Source organism: Pempheris klunzingeri, chromosome 6, assembly GCF_042242105.1.
Source record: "Pempheris klunzingeri isolate RE-2024b chromosome 6, fPemKlu1.hap1, whole genome shotgun sequence".
NCBI classification, from domain to species: Eukaryota; Metazoa; Chordata; class Actinopteri; order Acropomatiformes; family Pempheridae; genus Pempheris; species Pempheris klunzingeri.
In genome coordinates, this window is record NC_092017.1 from 21925440 (window position 1) to 21943756 (window position 18317).

The 18317-nt window shown below is 41.0% G+C and overlaps 1 protein-coding gene across 1 annotated transcript in view; it reads right to left on the bottom strand.

The window, feature by feature from the left end:
* Positions 1-18317, bottom strand: part of raver2 (ribonucleoprotein, PTB-binding 2) — a 70526-nt gene that overhangs the window by 48773 nt on the left and 3436 nt on the right. Inside the window, exon 2 of the mRNA XM_070832675.1 lies at positions 6274-6340. Within this exon, the coding sequence (XP_070688776.1) occupies positions 6274-6340 (67 nt within the window). The remainder of the gene's footprint in view (positions 1-6273; positions 6341-18317) is intronic.

Consider the following 18317-nt stretch of genomic DNA (forward strand, 5'->3'; position numbering starts at 1 on the left):
GGTCGGGGGACGAGCCAGGAAAGGGTCCACTGACTACAGTAGCAACCACACACACCGGGAGAAAAACACCCCCAGAGAATCATAAGACAGACACAGGAAACAGTTTATCATGGCAATCTCTTTTATTACACCCAGGAAATTCAATTAGAAGAAAGGCAGCAAAAAAAAATGTGTACTATGAGTGAATTACCATGGGATCAACTACTAATTCATTCACAGAGAGAATTATCCTTGGTGTAATTAACACCTATATCCCAGAGGAAGGCCGTTATATACACCTCAAGGAAAATGACTCCAACACTGAAATAACTGAATCCCATTTACAAACACTGATACAAAGGTGAGTCCTGGCATGACGACTGTTGATCAGCAGCATTATTGAGCTATAGAGGAGGTCTGGTACATGACAACTTTTCAAGAGGCGACAAAACAAAGCTTCTCCTTGTCTTCATGTTTGCCTTAAAAAAGGGCAACTCAAGACAATTTTACACATGAGAGCAGTTTAGTTGTCAGGAGCAACAAATACATACTCTCAAATACAGCTGGAAGGTAATGCCTTAGGGGTAAAATCACTTCATATGGCTAAAAAAAAAAAAAAAAATCATGATGAGAAACGGACAAAGCGAAACAGCAAGTTGAAACTAACCAACAAGGATGCGACGGATCATCTCTCAGAAATGACTGCAAGGAGGGACGTGACAGAAATGATGGCCAAAGCTTTGAAAATCCAGTCCTCCATGTCTTATGATGAACTCATCACCGACAGGAGTTCCCACAAACACACACTTTACCATTTAAGACAAACAGACTCTCACACTCCCAGGTGACGCTCTTAGCATTCAGAAAATTTTAGAGTCCTGTGCATGCTCGACTGTGTTTGTGTCTGCATAAGTGATACACTCAGCTCAGGGAATATATGTGCATTTCACACCAATTATAAAATCCCTCTGCTCTCGATAAAACAAAATAGCAGTTTTCTGTTCCCCAGGGGAGGCTATTTTTGATCCGTACCTACCCACCAGCAGAACCACTGCGTTTCAACTCATTGTTTTAGCTCGTCATTGTTTGCAAAAGAGCTGCGACCATAATGATGTCATGTTGATGTACAACATATTGGATATTTCTGTGTAATATATACACCACGACAGTAAAACTGAATTATCTATAAATAACAAAAAAAACCCTACTTTTTTCAAGATGGGCCAAATGTTTTCTAATAAAACATTAATCCCACAAACTTTGAGTTTTTACAGAAGATTAATTTTTTCTTTTTTTTTTTTGAGTGAAAATCCTTAAAAGATCAGAGGAAAATTTCATTTCATCATCTTACAATTAATATTTCATTGTGCTCTCATTATAGAGCCCAAAGGCTGATAACAGCAAAAGATATATAAAACCGATATAAAACCAATTTCATATTTTAAGCTAATTGTTATTATGTTCAGCTGCAGTTCGGCTGTGCATTTCTTAGGGGCTGTAAATTCATCTTTCATTAGATACGGACTGTACCCAGTTTGAATTTGATTAAAGACGATCAAGCATGCCGCATGATTTGTAGGCAAATAATTCCACAACATAAAAAATTCAACATTTTTATAATTCAATGTTGTGGGGAAATGTGATTGAACTCTTGTTGATGACCTCCCTCATTTAAGCCGATTCAAATACATCACATCCAGCTACGTCCTGTAATATAGATGTACAGGTTACCTTGCTGAGCTAAAGCTGATTCCTGGCTAACTCTCTGCTGAGGGCTCAGGAACTGTATGAGCGGAGATTGATTATGCTCCCTCTGTTCATCCCGGCCCCTCACCCTCACCACCTGCTGACACAGTGAGCCAAAGGATCGCCCCACTTCTGGGTTGGCTTCTGTTCTTCATAAGAGTCCGACTGGGCTGCAAATATTTCGGCTTGAAACCTGCCCAAAACCAATGTTTTCTGTCAACCACTCTCACCCTCTCCAACCACCTGCTGGTGATGTTGAGAGCCAAACTGATGCTACACTGCGAGGTAGCCTTTCTTCTTTCTTTTGTAAAGCATAATGGTTTTCTGAGGTATCAAGCTGCTCCCTGTCTGCCACTCTGCCATCTCAAAGCATCTCATTCGCATAATTGCTCAGTGGTCTTTCTATTCAGGACAGAAAAGCGAGTGACATCTGCTGTCATCTGCTTCACTGATGTAGCAGCAACTAAAGCACCTTTGCTGAAATACACAACAGTGCTGTGTGGTTAGCATTAGCAAGAGAAGCAACTATCCCCTGACAGGTAAAAAAAAAAAAAGAGTGCCACCGAAAAAATGTCTTTTTAGAGCAACTCAAATCTCTCAGCAGTGAGCACCTTGTAAGAACCTAACCCTAACCCAACCGTCAATGATCCTGAGGATCTTACTTTGATGAAGCCGGGGGGGAGGGAAGGAACACTTGTCATATTCAGACTTTCAGAAATTAACAGATCATGAAAAAGAACATCATGATCTTACTACTAACCTTTGCCCTAATTGCATTTTGCTCGGTAATGTAAGCAAATAGAACATTTAATGTACACAACTATGTTTTCCCGACAGTGCTGAGCGTCTGGGGTCGGTTGCACAAAACACCTTCAAATCTAAGTGAAGGTTTCCTTAAAATAAAACTGATTACATGAAACACCCTTAAGTAATTTAATTAAGATGTATTTTCTGTCTTGGTTTTCTTGCTTTTTCTTCCAGTCAACTTTGTGAGGCGATGAAAGTGATGCAAGTTATCACAAGCACAACTACAGGCAGACAACAGGTCCTCATGGGAACTACAATTTTAATGCTGTAAAATCTCTTTCAGAGAAGTAAATCTCTTAATGTTTTTTCCTCAACTAAACTAAATTTTTCAGAGATTCTGTAAAACACCCTTAAGACTCTCAGCTAAAGAGAAATTGTGTCACATTTAAGAAGAAACCCTAAGGTGTTCTGTGCACCCAACACCTGGACTTTTTAACCCGTTTCCTAGTGGCAGAGAAAGAGTGAAACAAAAAATAAATCCTCAATTGATACTTTTAAAGCTGTAAGACTGAAGAGGCACAAATGGTGAAAGAGACAAAGAGACGAAGAGGAAGGGAGATGGCGAGTCAGACTGTAAACACTTAGTTGGTGTGATGTTATCCAGCTGCCATGAAAACTGATCCAGTGGCTGGCGAGTTCAAGCTGACCGCCGTGTAACACACAAACACCCCACCCACCCAACACCGCTCTCTCTATAAAACACACAGAAACACAGCTGTACATTTGTTATGACACACATTAAAACAAACAGGCACAAGGTTTGCTAGTGGTCTGTGTTTGGGGTAAGTGAAGGGGTGACAAGCCAGGGGATTACCTTCTGCGCACACACACGCGCAGACACACAGAGTGAAAAGCTACAGAGGCTTGAAATCAATCTTCCACACCTCTAACCGAAGCAGTCGGGGATCTCCCACCACACACACACACACACACACACACACTTATACCAGCTGAGGGAACAGCGTCCACCCTGCCTGCTGAGAGAGCACCTTAAACAACCACAGTTGTGCTCACTTCTGTGGGGTGAAAGAGTTAATGAGCGGTGTACGTTTAACTGGTGTTCCAGTAGGAGCTCGTCCACATCGACTAAAACGAAAAGTCAAGGGTATCATTTCTTCTGCAGTTAAGAAGTTAACACATTTGTTAACAGCGGCCTTGTGTTTTATAATAGTAAATACTGGCCAGGGTGGCCAACAATGCGCTAAAGAAAAAAAAAAAAAGCCACCACTTATATGTGTGTAGACAGAATTGGGTACAAATGCATTGCTGCAACATTCAAAAGGAACAATACTTCACTTTTTTTGGCTGTTGGATGACAATGCCACTCATGTTTGTGTCCAGCAGCTGGTGGGCTCTGACACTTCACTTTTGTATGGATTAAACAAATGAGATATAACATGTTAACATAATCCACCTGGTAGCACCTCAAAAGCTCACCGATTGCCTTTCTAGAGCCACGCAACAGTAGATTATTCCTCTCCATTTCCAGTCTTTATGCTAAGCTGAGATAAGAAGCTGTTGGCTCAGGCTACATGTCCACCGTACAGACAGGAGAACGGTATCCTTCTTCTCATTCAACTCTCTGCAAGAACGCAAATAAGCCCATTTTACAAAATGTCAAACTATTCCTTGAAAAAATTATTTTCTGGCCACCTTTAACTCTCTTTCACTCTTTTCTTTTTGCATCATTGTGGTTGATCATGCAATACAAGAATTCATGTGACTTGAATCACAGGTGACAGCCAAGGAAACTACTGTTAGCTTCAATTAATGGTTAGCATTAATGACCTGTGACACGACCTTATCATTGTACAGTTGTCTACCAGAAAGCTACTGTATGTCAAAGGCAGCATCTTAACTCTGCTTGCATTAACAGAAAAACACATTATGATGCTACGTTTCTTTACATTATGCATAACTAACATAAAGAGAAGCGATTTTACCAAATTTCTATTTTTCCGGTGCTTGAAGTTTAACAGCAAGTGTTTGGAATATGATCTGAAAATGCTCTCTATATTGCTGCTTCTCCTGTGATATTTAGCCTGCCTCTATTGCCTCTCTCTCCCCCCCCTCTATAGAATTAAACGGACACTATCAGCAAGTTCCTGAACACTGATCAGCTTCGAGCTCAAACGTGAAACCAACAAGCTGCTTGGAGCAAACAATACCTCCCATAGCCACTCCTCCGCTACAATGCTCCATCTTAACAGAGTCCTTAATTAATTTATGAATTTATAAAATTTATGACAATATTACCCGGGAATATAAAGAATAATAAAGAAAAACCTTGTTATCCATCTCGCTTTCACCCGAGGCCCAAAACACAACTCTTTGAAGACGCATGTAAATTCAGCTTTCAGCGTTCTCCATCTTAACTCAAAGAGCTAATACTGAGACTTCTAGATGATACGACATTATGCTGTCAAACGAGTCCTTGAAATGAAACAAGTGGTGCTTCAGTGAAGAGGAAAGAGGTGGATAAACAAATAAGGAGGGAGGGCGAAAGTGTTGAGTGAAAGAGAGACCATGACAGTGACGTGTAGCCGTTTTAGAGAAGGAATGACAACTGAGAGAGAGAGCGAGCGATAAAGAGCATTAATTGAGAGCGAAAACAAGAGCAAATGAACAGAGAGGGATGTGGTGCCATTACCAGCATCACCATGGATTTGTTCCAAAAAAAAAATGTTAACTTCTTCTCAAACAACTTCAGATGTTTTTGACACTGGATTCTCAGTCCCCCTTCACCCACATCAGTACATCAGAGCCCAACACCCAACAACGCTGCAGCGGCCTAATTAGCAGAGTACAGTGGCTGCTGATCTGATGAGGGCCTGTGTTTCATCAGCCTCTCATTTGCTTTGAAACTCCATTAACCTTTTGGACAGGCTGGTGCTTTGATATCTCAGCTGTTTACAGCTCCCCTGTACGTTCCAAAAGCGTTATGTTTCAGGAGCTTGGCTGACCGTGCAGACTAAATATAGACACTATGTAAGATTTCCCTGGAAAGGGACACACTCTAGGGGCAGGGGGTCTGTTCTCTGTGTGTGTGTGTGTGTGTGTGTGTGTGTGTGTGTGTGTGTGTACATGTATCTCCATGTGCGTATGACCTCTTGTGTTCCCAGACTTATGAGGACCAAATATAGAAGGTGAGGATGTGAGAAAACTTCACTTCACTTTTACACGCAGCTAATTTACAGGTAGGATTTTGGTTGAGCCTTAAAACAAAAACTAAAATGAGTCCAACATATAGTTAAGAGTTAACATATGAAGAGTTCTGCAGCCGTCAAAAACAAATTCTACTGTTTTGAAGCACCAAGCTGCCAATCAAATGCTTTTAAACTGCAAATGTACAAATAAATGTACTATTGCACTATTGTCAGTATGCCTCCTGCCTCACTCCATCCACACTGTCAATATCACCAATGCACAACTTTACATATAACTGAATACAACATTTTAATGACAGATATGACATTGTATGTTTAGGGTTTGTATGTATGTGTATGTGTGTGTGTGTGTGTGTGTGTGTGTGTGCTCTTGTATGTCTATCTTTGTGAGGACCAGTTCAAGTATTAGCCTGAGGATGGTCCTTTATCCTTTAGGGGACTGGGTAAAGACTGGGTGTAAGTGTTAACTTTCAGTAAGGGGGAGGGAATGTATTGTGTCGGTGAGGGTCTTCACAAGTGCAGGAGTACAACTGGAGTCTGTCTGTATGTCTGTATGTCTGTATGTCTGTTTTACCTGTGCCTTTGTTGCGGTCCACAAAGCAGTACTTGAGTTCATATTCTTTCAGAATTTCATGGACTTCCTATAAAGAGACAGAAAAAGACACAAGACTTCAGCCAAGAGGTCACCAAAATGTGCATATGCGGATGTGATTATTCTGAAATATCAAAATTGAATTTGCTGTGAATTAAGTAACCCGTTAGAATCAGTTTTAAAAATGAGTTAACCATTACAGAAACAGACAAAATGCATCACTTTTACCAAAAAACACTAAATATGGTAAGTGAATAAAACCCTAGTAACTGTCAGGGGGTAAATCGGACTTTAACAGTCGTATCTGCAGAGAGCCATCCCATAACAATAGTATTATTATAACAGTAAGACCGTTATTATTAACTGATGCAGAATATTCAAGTATTCAAGACAACATGAAAACTTGAATTTAGACAAATAAAATGGATTTTGACACATTTTCACATTTAACATTTTGTTTTTTTAAATGCATTTATAAGAAATGAAATGCTTTTCTTTGCCTGTTTATAATAACAGCAGCCCACCACACGACACTCAAATCCACACACACACACAGTTGCATATCAAAGACTGGATCAAAGACTATCAAAGACAAAATCTGGAAATGTATTTTTTTGAAGCAGACTGTAGTCCACTCTCCTGAAGAAATGTTTTATATTGTCTCATTAGTGACAGTATGTGATTAAGTGAGACAGCAAAGAGAGCGGAGAGAGATGCAATAGCACAGCAACACATCCTCACCCTGACTGAGTGTTACGAGCCCCACTGCACACTGCTAACTCTGTTAGCCTTGGTACCTTTATGATGGGTTTCACTATTACACAGCCAAAGAGTCTCCACTGCACTCACGAAAATGAAAGCGCAAAGTGTTCAGAGCTTGGCAACAGGTGTTTTTGGTTTGTTTTTCTCCATATGAGCAACCTTGTGGATCCAGTCACAGTCAAATGTGTCCAAGATTCGAACGGTTCCAGATCGAAGAGGAACCGTGTAGGGGAAACGAGTGAACACTGAGCAACAATACAGAAACAAAAAGAGAGAGAAGCAACGAACCACGGCACTCAAACAATCTGCAAGTCATTTCAGCCTAAAGTGATTATTGTTTAGTGCCACCAGAGACGAGATGTAATGGCAAGTGTACAGTATGATGCACATCAGGCAGGACTTTCAAACTGGTTTATCCTCAGGTGAACACTGAGCTCTCCGTGATCATGTATGTTATGTATAGACATTCTCTCCCCTTCCCACCCTTCCTTTCAATACGTTCCTGTCCAACTGTATTAAAACTTTTGATATACAGAAAAAATGCAAATTGCATTTTCAAAAGCTGGATTAAAGCAGATATAAGAGACTTTATTAATGGACCTGAACAAACAGAAAGAAAAATGAAAACGGTCTATCCAGAAGTGATTAGCATTTCTGTATTGTTGCTCAAATCCTGAGCTTTTATCCGCGGGCAGGTAATGCTGGCTATGTTTTATGCTTCCATTCAAAAGCGAAGAAAAGAAATGAACTGCATTATAGTAATGCACCCACTCATGGTGATACAATGACCGCGTTTTACATGTGTGACAGCAGGTTTGACATTTCCGGCAGGTCGTGTGGACAGATTTCACTTAGAAACATTTCCAATCCCATTTATCCCATTATTTCTATAAGAACAAACATAGAAGAAGAAAAAAATCTACCTCAAGTGGTCGTACAACGGCTAATATGTACATTTTTCCTCTTTATCTATGTTTTTAACCACCATTCAGCCCACTCGTGTACACCATGAGCGCACGTTCCTCACAGTGAAGGCCATGCGAGGCAGCCCACTCAGAGGGTCAGCTCGCTCGGCCTTTAAATCAGAGCGAGCTGCAGGGGAGGGGGTTGTGGATTGGACCTTAGGATCTTTGCTTCATATCTATTTCTTTATACAAGCATCCTGCTACAAAAGAGGAAGTAGAATTAGTCTGAAGGGAGAAGGGAGAGAACCAAGCTAAACATAACCAAAACAATGCAAAAATAATCATTCGTCTGTTCTTTCCTCATTCTTAAAACAAATGAAAAGTCTGCTTGTGCTGTAAGAATATTTCAAGTAATTTCCAATAGTAGGTTGCTGTACTAGAATAAAAAAAAAAAAAAGACACTTGATTTTAGAAAACCCTAATCCTACCCCTCACCTACTATAAGAAAAGAAAGACGTTAACAAGGATTTACAGGTAAGTTTTAAGGATTTTCCAGACATAAGGCAAATAAAATAGGATTAAACAATGTAGATCAAAACATGCCTGTATGAATGTGTGAGGATGTAAACAAAGTGATGCATTGCCAACCAAAGCTCCACTTTTATATTTGCTTATCTCACCGTTTCAGTGCTTACACGTTTCTAATCTAAGATGTGTTTCTACTTTAACGAATTTTGTGATTTTTTTTTTTTTTTTTGTTTTCCTCATGGTCTCTCTTTCTCTGGCCACAATCTCTCCAACATAAAAAGATAATAGACTAAAGGAAAACCTCATTGCCTAAATGCAGAAAATAATGAGGGTAGAAGACAAGCAAAACAAAAAAAAATGACACAAAACACTTCAGAGAGCTGCAATAATAAGTTACACAAAAAAGCCTCTGCTTCCAGCTTCTTCTCTTCTTTTTTGTTTTTTCACCAAATGGTAGTTACTGCTGTACTGGACAGTATTCACTGGACACTGACATTGCAGAGTACGTGGTGACATTCAAACAAGGCTGAATCATGCCACTCAATGTCATTGTCTCTGTGGTGGTGTGTTATCTCTTGTCTCTATGCTATTCTGTACTTAAATCCAGCTGAACGTTCGTCTCTCAGAGCATTGGCACACAAGACACTTAAAGACTATTTTTAGGAGTCCAAACAGTCCTGCCTTATTTTCTCAGCTATACAATTTACCAGCTGAGCACACCATGCTGCACTTTTTTTTCTTTTTTTTTTTTATGATATTCCAGTTTGTTTCAGCCGATTTCCTTTTACATTCCAGGCTTTAATGATCTTTTACTTTCACTACATCCCATCACACTATTCTACGATGTTCCACTGTGTTTCATTGAAATTCCCACTACATTATTTCAGCAGCTTTCTAATGAACATTGCCGTAACAGCAAAGTGATGCTCACAAGGGGTTTAAACAGCCCCTGGGCTCAGTCAAGACTGCCTATAGTTTTAAATTCAAAGATAGATTATAAACTAAAAATAAACCACCAAACTGCAAATCACAAGAGCCTGATTTCGTATTTTGAGTTAAGACATGCAGAGATGAAAATAGTCCACAAAAACTTTGCTGATAATGATAAATACACCGGTCAAGTCTTCATGACCAACAGTGGTTAGACAGAGAACCTGGACAGTATGTCAGAGAGAGAACAGCAGGACAAACGGCTCTTGTGTTTCTTATTCAAGATCGTTCTGTGCCTCTATTTCAAGCTGTTCGACAGTATAACATGCTGTGCTATACTGTTCCCTCTGCGTGTTTGAACGCTTTAAGAAGCCGACATTTCCAGCAAGTCCAGTCAGTACCCTGGCAGCAGCCCGAAGCCAAGGGCCAATTTCTGTCCGTGCATGTGTGGGTGCACACACACACACTCTGTGTAGCATTAAAGCAACATCCCCTGAGAGGATGGACTTGATAAGGAATGTGATAGCAGCCTGGTCTGATACCTGGTGAGACTACATGAAGCTCAAAGCATAGTTTAAGTTGACGAAGGAACACAAACTCACTAGCACCATCCAAATGAGCCGATCAGCCTCACACATGTCCACTTAATGGAACAGGGCGCCACACTCCACACTCACTAAGCACTGCTGCCAAATTTTATTCACTGACCAGTGGCTGCAATCCAAGCTGAAAAACACCACACAACCACCCCAGTCTTGACCTACCTTCTGTTATTTAATTTAAAGCTGCTGCTGCTGCTGCTACTAACTGCTGTCCTCAAGATGGTAGTAGACAAATTTACTTACACTGGCTGAAGCTACTGCATCTCTAAGATATGGAAGAGCTTTCTTCTATCTTCTAGCATATTCTAGTACATTTATATCTGTACGGATTTAGACTGGAACTATAGGTCAGGGAAGACGCACGGAAATGTCTTTGTGCAGAGAAGAGGGTTACAGATAACCGTAGGTTGCAGAGGCTTGCAGAGGAGCCGATGTGCACACCTCTCAACAACATGTTGTGCGACATGCTGATTGGTTGATGCAATCAGCCAGAAAGCAAAAGCAGCAAATGCCACTCCATTTTTCATTACTCCATTGGCTCCCTATTGCTGCCCGCATTGAGTTAAAGTGACTAATACTCGCCTAGAGGAGTGGCCCCTGCCATAGCAACCATCTACCTGGAGCCTCTTATTCAGGTTTATGAACCTCCTCATTCACTATGATCTGCAAATGAATGACAACTAGGCAGTGCGTTACTGCAAGGCAGGAAATTTCAATCTAAACTCTCCTCTGTGGTGGAACAGTCTCAGATCGGCTCATAAGCATCTGCATGCCTTGTGGCACTTGTGGCAGGTGGAATGTGGAACTGAGTGCTGACGAACTTATTCATAAAAGCCGTCTCTTTGGTCTATTGGAGCTTGATTTGTACGTCATTTGTATTGTACTTCAAGCAGTCTGCCAACTGAATAAATGTAATGCCAGCGTAATCCAAACTTTCAACTGTGGGAAGGGTACATGGTGCATTTCTACAAGCGTAAAAGAAATAGCCATGCAAACATCTGAGTAAAATGTGTGCACACGAGGCCCAGAGAAGCAGTTCTAGCTTCTAGCCTCAACACTACACTGCCAGGTTACCCTTGAATCGGTTTTTTGTTTTGTCTAATGGAAATTCAGTAAGAAATGTGCCATTTACCATAGACATAAACTGCCATTAGGCCTGCCTCTGTGTCTCTAAACAGCTTTCTAAATCTTTAGCAGCACTTCTGTATCTAACTATTTTAAAATGTCAGAGGAGCTGAAATCAGTGATAGAATTTCCTTCTCCAAATTAATTTCAATGTAATGGCGAAACTGTTTCCGGCAGTGATCTCACACACCGGCTCTGCTGTCAATTTCCTGCAAATAAAAAGCAAACGGACTGCAAACTGCCTTTCAGATGATCTGGGTGCTGTTTTGACGCTTCCATCTGTCGGCTTGCAGTGTTTGCCAGTATATGTATTTTCTAATACCACTCAAGAGCAAACCCTATTCTGTACAGTGGAAACTGTATAAGGCAAAAATGAGGTAAGAAAACCAAGCTAGAATGATTTTTCTTAACAGGGAAGGAAGAAAGAGTGGAGAGAAAATATGTTTGCTCTGACACCTGTTCATTCATTACACAAACGCACACATTCTCCTTTTGTCCTGCAGTCACAAATGACATGGCTCACAAACACAAACGGGGCCACTGGGGGAAAGTCAAACAGTGGGCCATCATTTCAATCCTGTGCGAGTGTGTGTCTGTGTGAGAGAGAGAGAGAGAGAGAGAGAGAGAGAGAGGATGGGAGGATAGGGGGATTAGGGGACCAACACACTCTGCATGGCCTCCTTACCAGCAGTAACTGCGTCCTTGACCTACTGATAGAGTGATATATGCTACAGACAGAGAACAGAGGAAGAAGCCAAGGTCTGCCAGCAAGCTGAAAGTTACTGCCACACTCAATCTGACTCGCAAGCATTACAATAACTATTATTCATTATCATTATTATTACATATGGACCATATAACAATACTAGCACTGCATTCATTCCAGCGATGTTAGTGACTTTGAGCAGTTTAATCTGCTGCTGTCTGTGTGTGAAGTACACCAAAATCTTTGTTACAAAACCTTCATTTCCGTATTCATGAATACAAACTAAATTTCCACTTCCTCAGTGTTAAAAAGACAGAGGAGGAATCTGTCAGGATTTTGGCTGATTCAATTTCCAAGTTACCATGAGGTGATAATTAATGCACGGATGGTATCAATCAGGCATTCAGTTACAGCACATAGTTTAATCATTTGTTAAGTATTCATTGGAAATTACAACAACGCATCCCTAATAGATCCAAAAAGCATTATTTTCCATATTTAGTCAGAGCCAAGCTTTGTGTGTGTGTGTGTGTGTGTGTGAGTATGACAGGTGGCTTAAACCATGCACACCACAGATCACTGGCCTATCAAATGCCTGCCAGGAGAGCTTCTTAGGAAACGTGCACACTCACATATTGAGAGCAGACAACACAGTACACAAGTGCAGACATCTCTCTCTCTCTCTCTCTCTCTCTCTCTCTCTCTCTCTCTCTCTCTCTCTCTCTCTCTCTCTCTCTCTCTCTCTCTCTCTCTCTCTCTCTCTCTCTCTCTCTCTCTCTCTCTCTCTCTCCTTCTCTCTCCAACACATTCTCAGGGTTTTCGCACCCTGTATGCTCGTTTAACACCCTTTCTCTGCACTGGCACCAGTAGAATTCCTCAGTTTAACAAGTTTTGTTTTGATTTTTCTCCTCTGTTCTCTCCATCTCCCTCTCTTCAGCCAGTTTCTCTCCCCCTCTTTCTCGCTGCCCCCCCCCCCTCCACCTCCTGCCCTTGTGCCTTTCCCTCATTTATATCCTTCTGCTTTTACCTGTCTTCGCTCTTGGTCATTGCTGGACTAAACAATGGCTAAACAGTCATTGTTATCCTCTAGGAGGGCACAGAGAATGGAGTCAGATCAATGACGCCGCCTCAGACCCTTTTTCATTCCTCTCTTTTTTACTGACTTAATGGTAGAACAGTGATAGGAGGTTCTCTATCACTACATCTTAATCGATCTTTTCTTTCTTTTTAAAAATCTTTATGCTTGCTTTCATTGAATGTTTTGTTATTTCCAGTAGGGACAGATGATGCAGTAAAGCAGCGCAGCAGGAGCAGGGACTCAAACCCATAATTAACCTCAGTGGTCACAGGCACATGGCCCAAGAGGTGCACTATGCAACGACTGCCAGACTCTTAATGGCAACAGTACAAGTACAGGATCTCAGCTAAGAACCTGTTGAAATGTTTACACAGTATTCACCACCCCACAGTGCATTATTGTGTGAACATGGTTGAAATTCTATGCAAATAGCTGTAAATTTACATACGGGCTTTTCATGTTTACCTGTTTTTGTATTATTTCCACTCCAGATGCGTCGATGCCAGCTGACTTAAATGCACTCCGATTGTACAAGTATCTAGATTTTCTGCAATTAGTTTAGAATGTACAGAAAATAAGTGCCATTACAATGCTATTTGCCTCCTCACTTGCTAATGCTTTTTATCCTGATTTATGTTGGCTATCCTGCACCTAAACATGCAACGACTCATTCAACCTTCCAGGTAGCATAATGTTACTAGAATGGAGAAGCCAGCAATTAGTTTGACCATGAACCACTGCCCATGTATTATGAGCACAATAAACCAGAATACACAATACCTATAACGCTCTAAAAAAAAAAATGACACCAGATTCATTATTCTGTGACTGTGAATGCTTCCTCCAGTAAAGTTTGGCCTCAGTACCTGAGCCATTATTTTTGAGTTTCTGAATAAATGCTGTCAAACCTAAGGTTGAACAAAGCATTCACTATCATATTCATCAGCTACCAGAGTCAGAAAATCCAGATTTCAAAAAATGGGGGAAGTGTGGGTGGAGTTGCGATAGAAAAAACAAATAGTCATAGGGTGATTTGATCAAATAGAACAAAACATGTCTCAAAATAGACGTCCCTTAATGTCTTAATAACGCAGAGGAACAATATTATTCAAAATTACCACCAAGACATCCATTAGAGGAAATGAAATTACCTATTAAGACTTAATTTATTGTGAAGAAAATGTACTGTGGGAAGTTGGGAGCTTTTCCCATCACTTCCATATAATCAGAAATACCAGCATTACAAGAAAAGCTTCAGCATTTAGCCGTAGTAGCCACCGCTTGGTCAAACACTGTCTGTTGCTTCCATTTGCCCATTTCCTCATTTGACTTATGTCTTTCATAGAGGAGCTGGGTAATATGATCGTGGAAAGGACAGAGCCAGTGGGCAGAGGGAAGCAGGTGGCTCGCCCTAAGACAGGACTGATTCTGCTGTCAGCCAGTGTGACCCCACCTCCCTCCACCATCCACACCCACTCTGCTTGATTTGGCCCTGAAGCCACAGGGCTCAGATTGGAGGTTATTTCCCCCCACTGAGCAGACAGTCACTCCTCTCCTGCGGACATCAGGTCAAAATATAATTCAAGAATACTTGTTGTTTTAGTTCAAGCCAGCTTGCAGTAACCGGCGTGTGGGGTTTGCCTCATAATATAGTGTTCACACAATGACTTAAAACACAGAAAACACAGTAAATGTTAGCCTTCAGTTAAACTACAACGATAGTTAGGTCTGAGAGAAAAATAGACTTCTGCTTTAGAAAATCTAGCCCATGACGGAAGCCTTTGGCCAATCACATTATTATAGGTACTCTTGTAATACATCTAAGGGCTGTGTATGTAGATTTACCAGCAGTGGATAATTTAAGTTCATGGTTACGTAATGTTATACAACAGCATTGGGATCACAATCACGATTGGGATGACTTAAGCTGCTAAGTTAATTTTCCTGTAATATTTAAATGTGCTGCAGTGGTTAGTCAGGTTGTGTATTCTTTCAAAACTTTGGGAAAATAGCCAAGAACCTTGAGCCCTCAGTAACTAAAGTAATGTTACCTGAATGGCTTCCTCCATCTATTCCATCAATAGAGAATACATGCCGAATGTTTATTTAAACGTTTTATTTAACCTGTGAAATCTAACTTCCTCTGCTCGGTTTCAGTGAGGAGAAAATGCTGTACTTGTGCTGTTGATTTGGTTATCATCATATTTGGCTGAGAGTGATTGACGTCCTGTCACTGTTCCAGTTGCTCATACTCAAAGTGGAGAGAGAGCAGACGATTGTTCTTTTGAGTTCAGTGGAGCGGGCAGCTCGGGGGAGTTGTGCAACTGCAACTTCGTGGCATTTCGTGAAATTGTGAAGCAGCGGTGGTCATAATTTTGGAGAGGCGGCCGCCACCGCAAAATATAATGGAACATATGTAACAGGAACACTGTATACTGTCGAGGATTTCTGCTAGAAGCTGTCTTGCAAGCCAATGAAGGTATTCTGACATTTGGACGAAATATAGGACACTCTGGGTGAAAAGTTCTTTTTGTTTCCATGTTCAGCAGAATCACAGATCCCACTGTTCCCCATGAGTAGAATAACACTCCTGAAAGTGATTCATGGAAATAAACCATTGATACAAAGGAGGATTGATGGGTTCATACTGTGGCATCACCATCTTGCAAGAGAAACCGAAATTCATTAGACTGAGCTGTTTTACACTCTGGTCATCACATGCTGGACTAAATGTATGTTCGTGGTTTACAAAAGTGGAACTTGTCTGACCTCTCCCATTGAGACTTCTACCCGCACAGAGCTGAGCCGACTTTATGATTTTATGTTGTTGACTCTCATGGAAGAGGTCAGGTGAACACTGATGTTCAATTGTACAAAATCGATTAGTTTGAATTAAAACATGCAGGTCAGACATGAGGTGGTCGTTCAAAGCATCAAAGTCCAGTCTTTTGCAGTGAAACTGCTGGTTGTACGTCAAAGATCCCGAACTCCAGTAAACGTGGACCAGCAAGATCCTGAACCCCTGCACCTGCTCTAGAACTAACACACACACACATTTACACAGAACACTGGCAGCAGTTGTGAACAGCATGCATGCGTAGCGTCCGGACGCAGTTTAACAAGATTGAGGCAAGAGGAGGAAGAATAACAGGACAGAGGCTAAAGATATTTTCTTATCGAAGTGAATTGCCCTTTTGTATTAAGCTGTAAAGTTCAGTCAAGGCAGCCATCTACCACATCAATCCTCACACACTCATTATTTCTCCTTAGTCTTTTCCTCAGTTAGTCTACACCACATTCTTCCCGTACCTGTCCAATCAATGCTGTTCACTCTCGTTTGAGGTTACTGCCAGACCTTTTATCCAGTCAGCACAATACCAGTTTACTCCGAAACCATTTACTCAACCATTAACCTTCCTGTGAAATAACGTAAATGCAATTAATATTACTCTTCCAGTAGCCTATATAAACCATCAAAATCATATCTAGAAGATGTTGTAACAACTTTCAGTGAATGATATAGACACACTGAATATAAATTCTATTGTTAATTTAACATGTATATATGTACTCAAGGATTTGAGTGGAGGTCACAACACATCTCAATCCAAGTTCATTATCCAACCTGTGTAAAGTCACCTACATATGTTTGAGCCGATAATTCCATATAAAATGTAAATCCTTTATTGACTTGTTGGCCTGTCCTGGTGGCACCAACAGTAGTCAATAAAACGGGTACATCTTGAAAAGCTTCTGGAAAATGGCGGCACAAACATCTGCACAAATTTGAGTTGACTAATGCCACAATAAATAGCTAAATCACAACAACGTGTGTGCACGCAGGCCCATAAGTGATGAAGGCTGCCCACTGTCAGGAGGGGCAGATTTCATGAACATCTGCTACTGACAAACACACACACACACACACACACACACACACACATCACAGCATGCAAAGCGAGAGGAGGAAGTGGGTGGAAAGAGAACAGCTCATGTGCATGCTGCTTTGTGATATTTACATGCATTTGTGTTTACCTGTACATATGCAAACAAAAAAAGCGCACACACACACACACACACACACACACACATGCACTGGTGTTCAGAAAGGAACAAACATGTGCACGTACACATCTGTCATGCGTTGTGTGTCTTTCTCTGAAACTCTGAATAATTCAAGAACTTAGCAGAAGTCCTTGGAAGCCAACCACCTCCCCATGCACACTACCCACATTTATCTTACCCTGCAGTGCATCTGCAAATATCTTTTTACACTACGTGCTTGGATTTAATTAAACTTCGCTTTTATTCAGAATGAAATTCTAAGAGGAGTCTGGGCTGCACAGTTGGGTTGGGGGCAAAAATCTTGTTCAGTACTTGGGCTCAGATCCTACTAAAGCCGTTTCCAACTTGGTTGTTTGTAACCAACAATGAGCATCAATTTTCACCACTTGAAATACCAAACCGATTTTGCATATCTATGTCTGTTTATTGGTCTTAGGAGGTACTACTACAGATGTGAGAAAGTTGTATTTAGTGTTCTGTGGCTCTAGTAGAAGCTATGCAAAGTCTGGTACACTGCCTTAGGTGATGTCACTTGAGGCAGCATTGCTTGAGTCAAGTGAGGTTACCAGACCTCTGAAGCCCGCTCATCTAGAGAGACAGGAAGACGGAAGCAACTCGAGACTACATTAGCTGCTACTAGTGAAACAATCTCAGAGCGAACTAACAGCAGTTGAGACTTGCGGGTAATTATAGTGATATAGGTGCTAGGTTTTAACAAATAGGAAGAATGCATGATGCATAATAGAGAATACATTAAAAAACTAGTGGAGTGGCATCTCTTCTGTAGAGAAATTATCTTACCGATTGTGTCTTGACAGTACAATCTCAGAGTTCAGCTTTCATGCACTTAGTATTAAGATTTAATGCTTCACTTCATGGCTCTGAATTGGGACGTCCAAAATTAGAGCAAGTGGCTCGAGAAAAATAACATGTACAAGTTTGGTATGCTACACCTGGAGTTCCAATAACAGATAGTAATCAGTGTTTCATATTTTCTGCTGGTCATTTTATTTAAAAGCTATAGTTTGTGAAAACATATCATGATGACAACCAAAACTGCAGTGTTTGTGCCTTTTCAGAAGATCATCAGTTTAATTCCCAGCTCCTGTTTAAGTGTCCTTGGGCAAGATACTGAACCTCCAGCTGCACCCGAGGCTGTACTCCAGCATGAGTGTGTGTGTGTGTGTGTGTGTGTGTGATCCCTCCTGATGTGCAGCTTGGCACCTTGCACGGTAGCCCCTGCCATCAGTGTATGAATGGGTGAATACGGATGTAGTGTTAAAGTGCTTTGATTGGTTAAGGCCAATTGAAAGCCAATCGAAGCT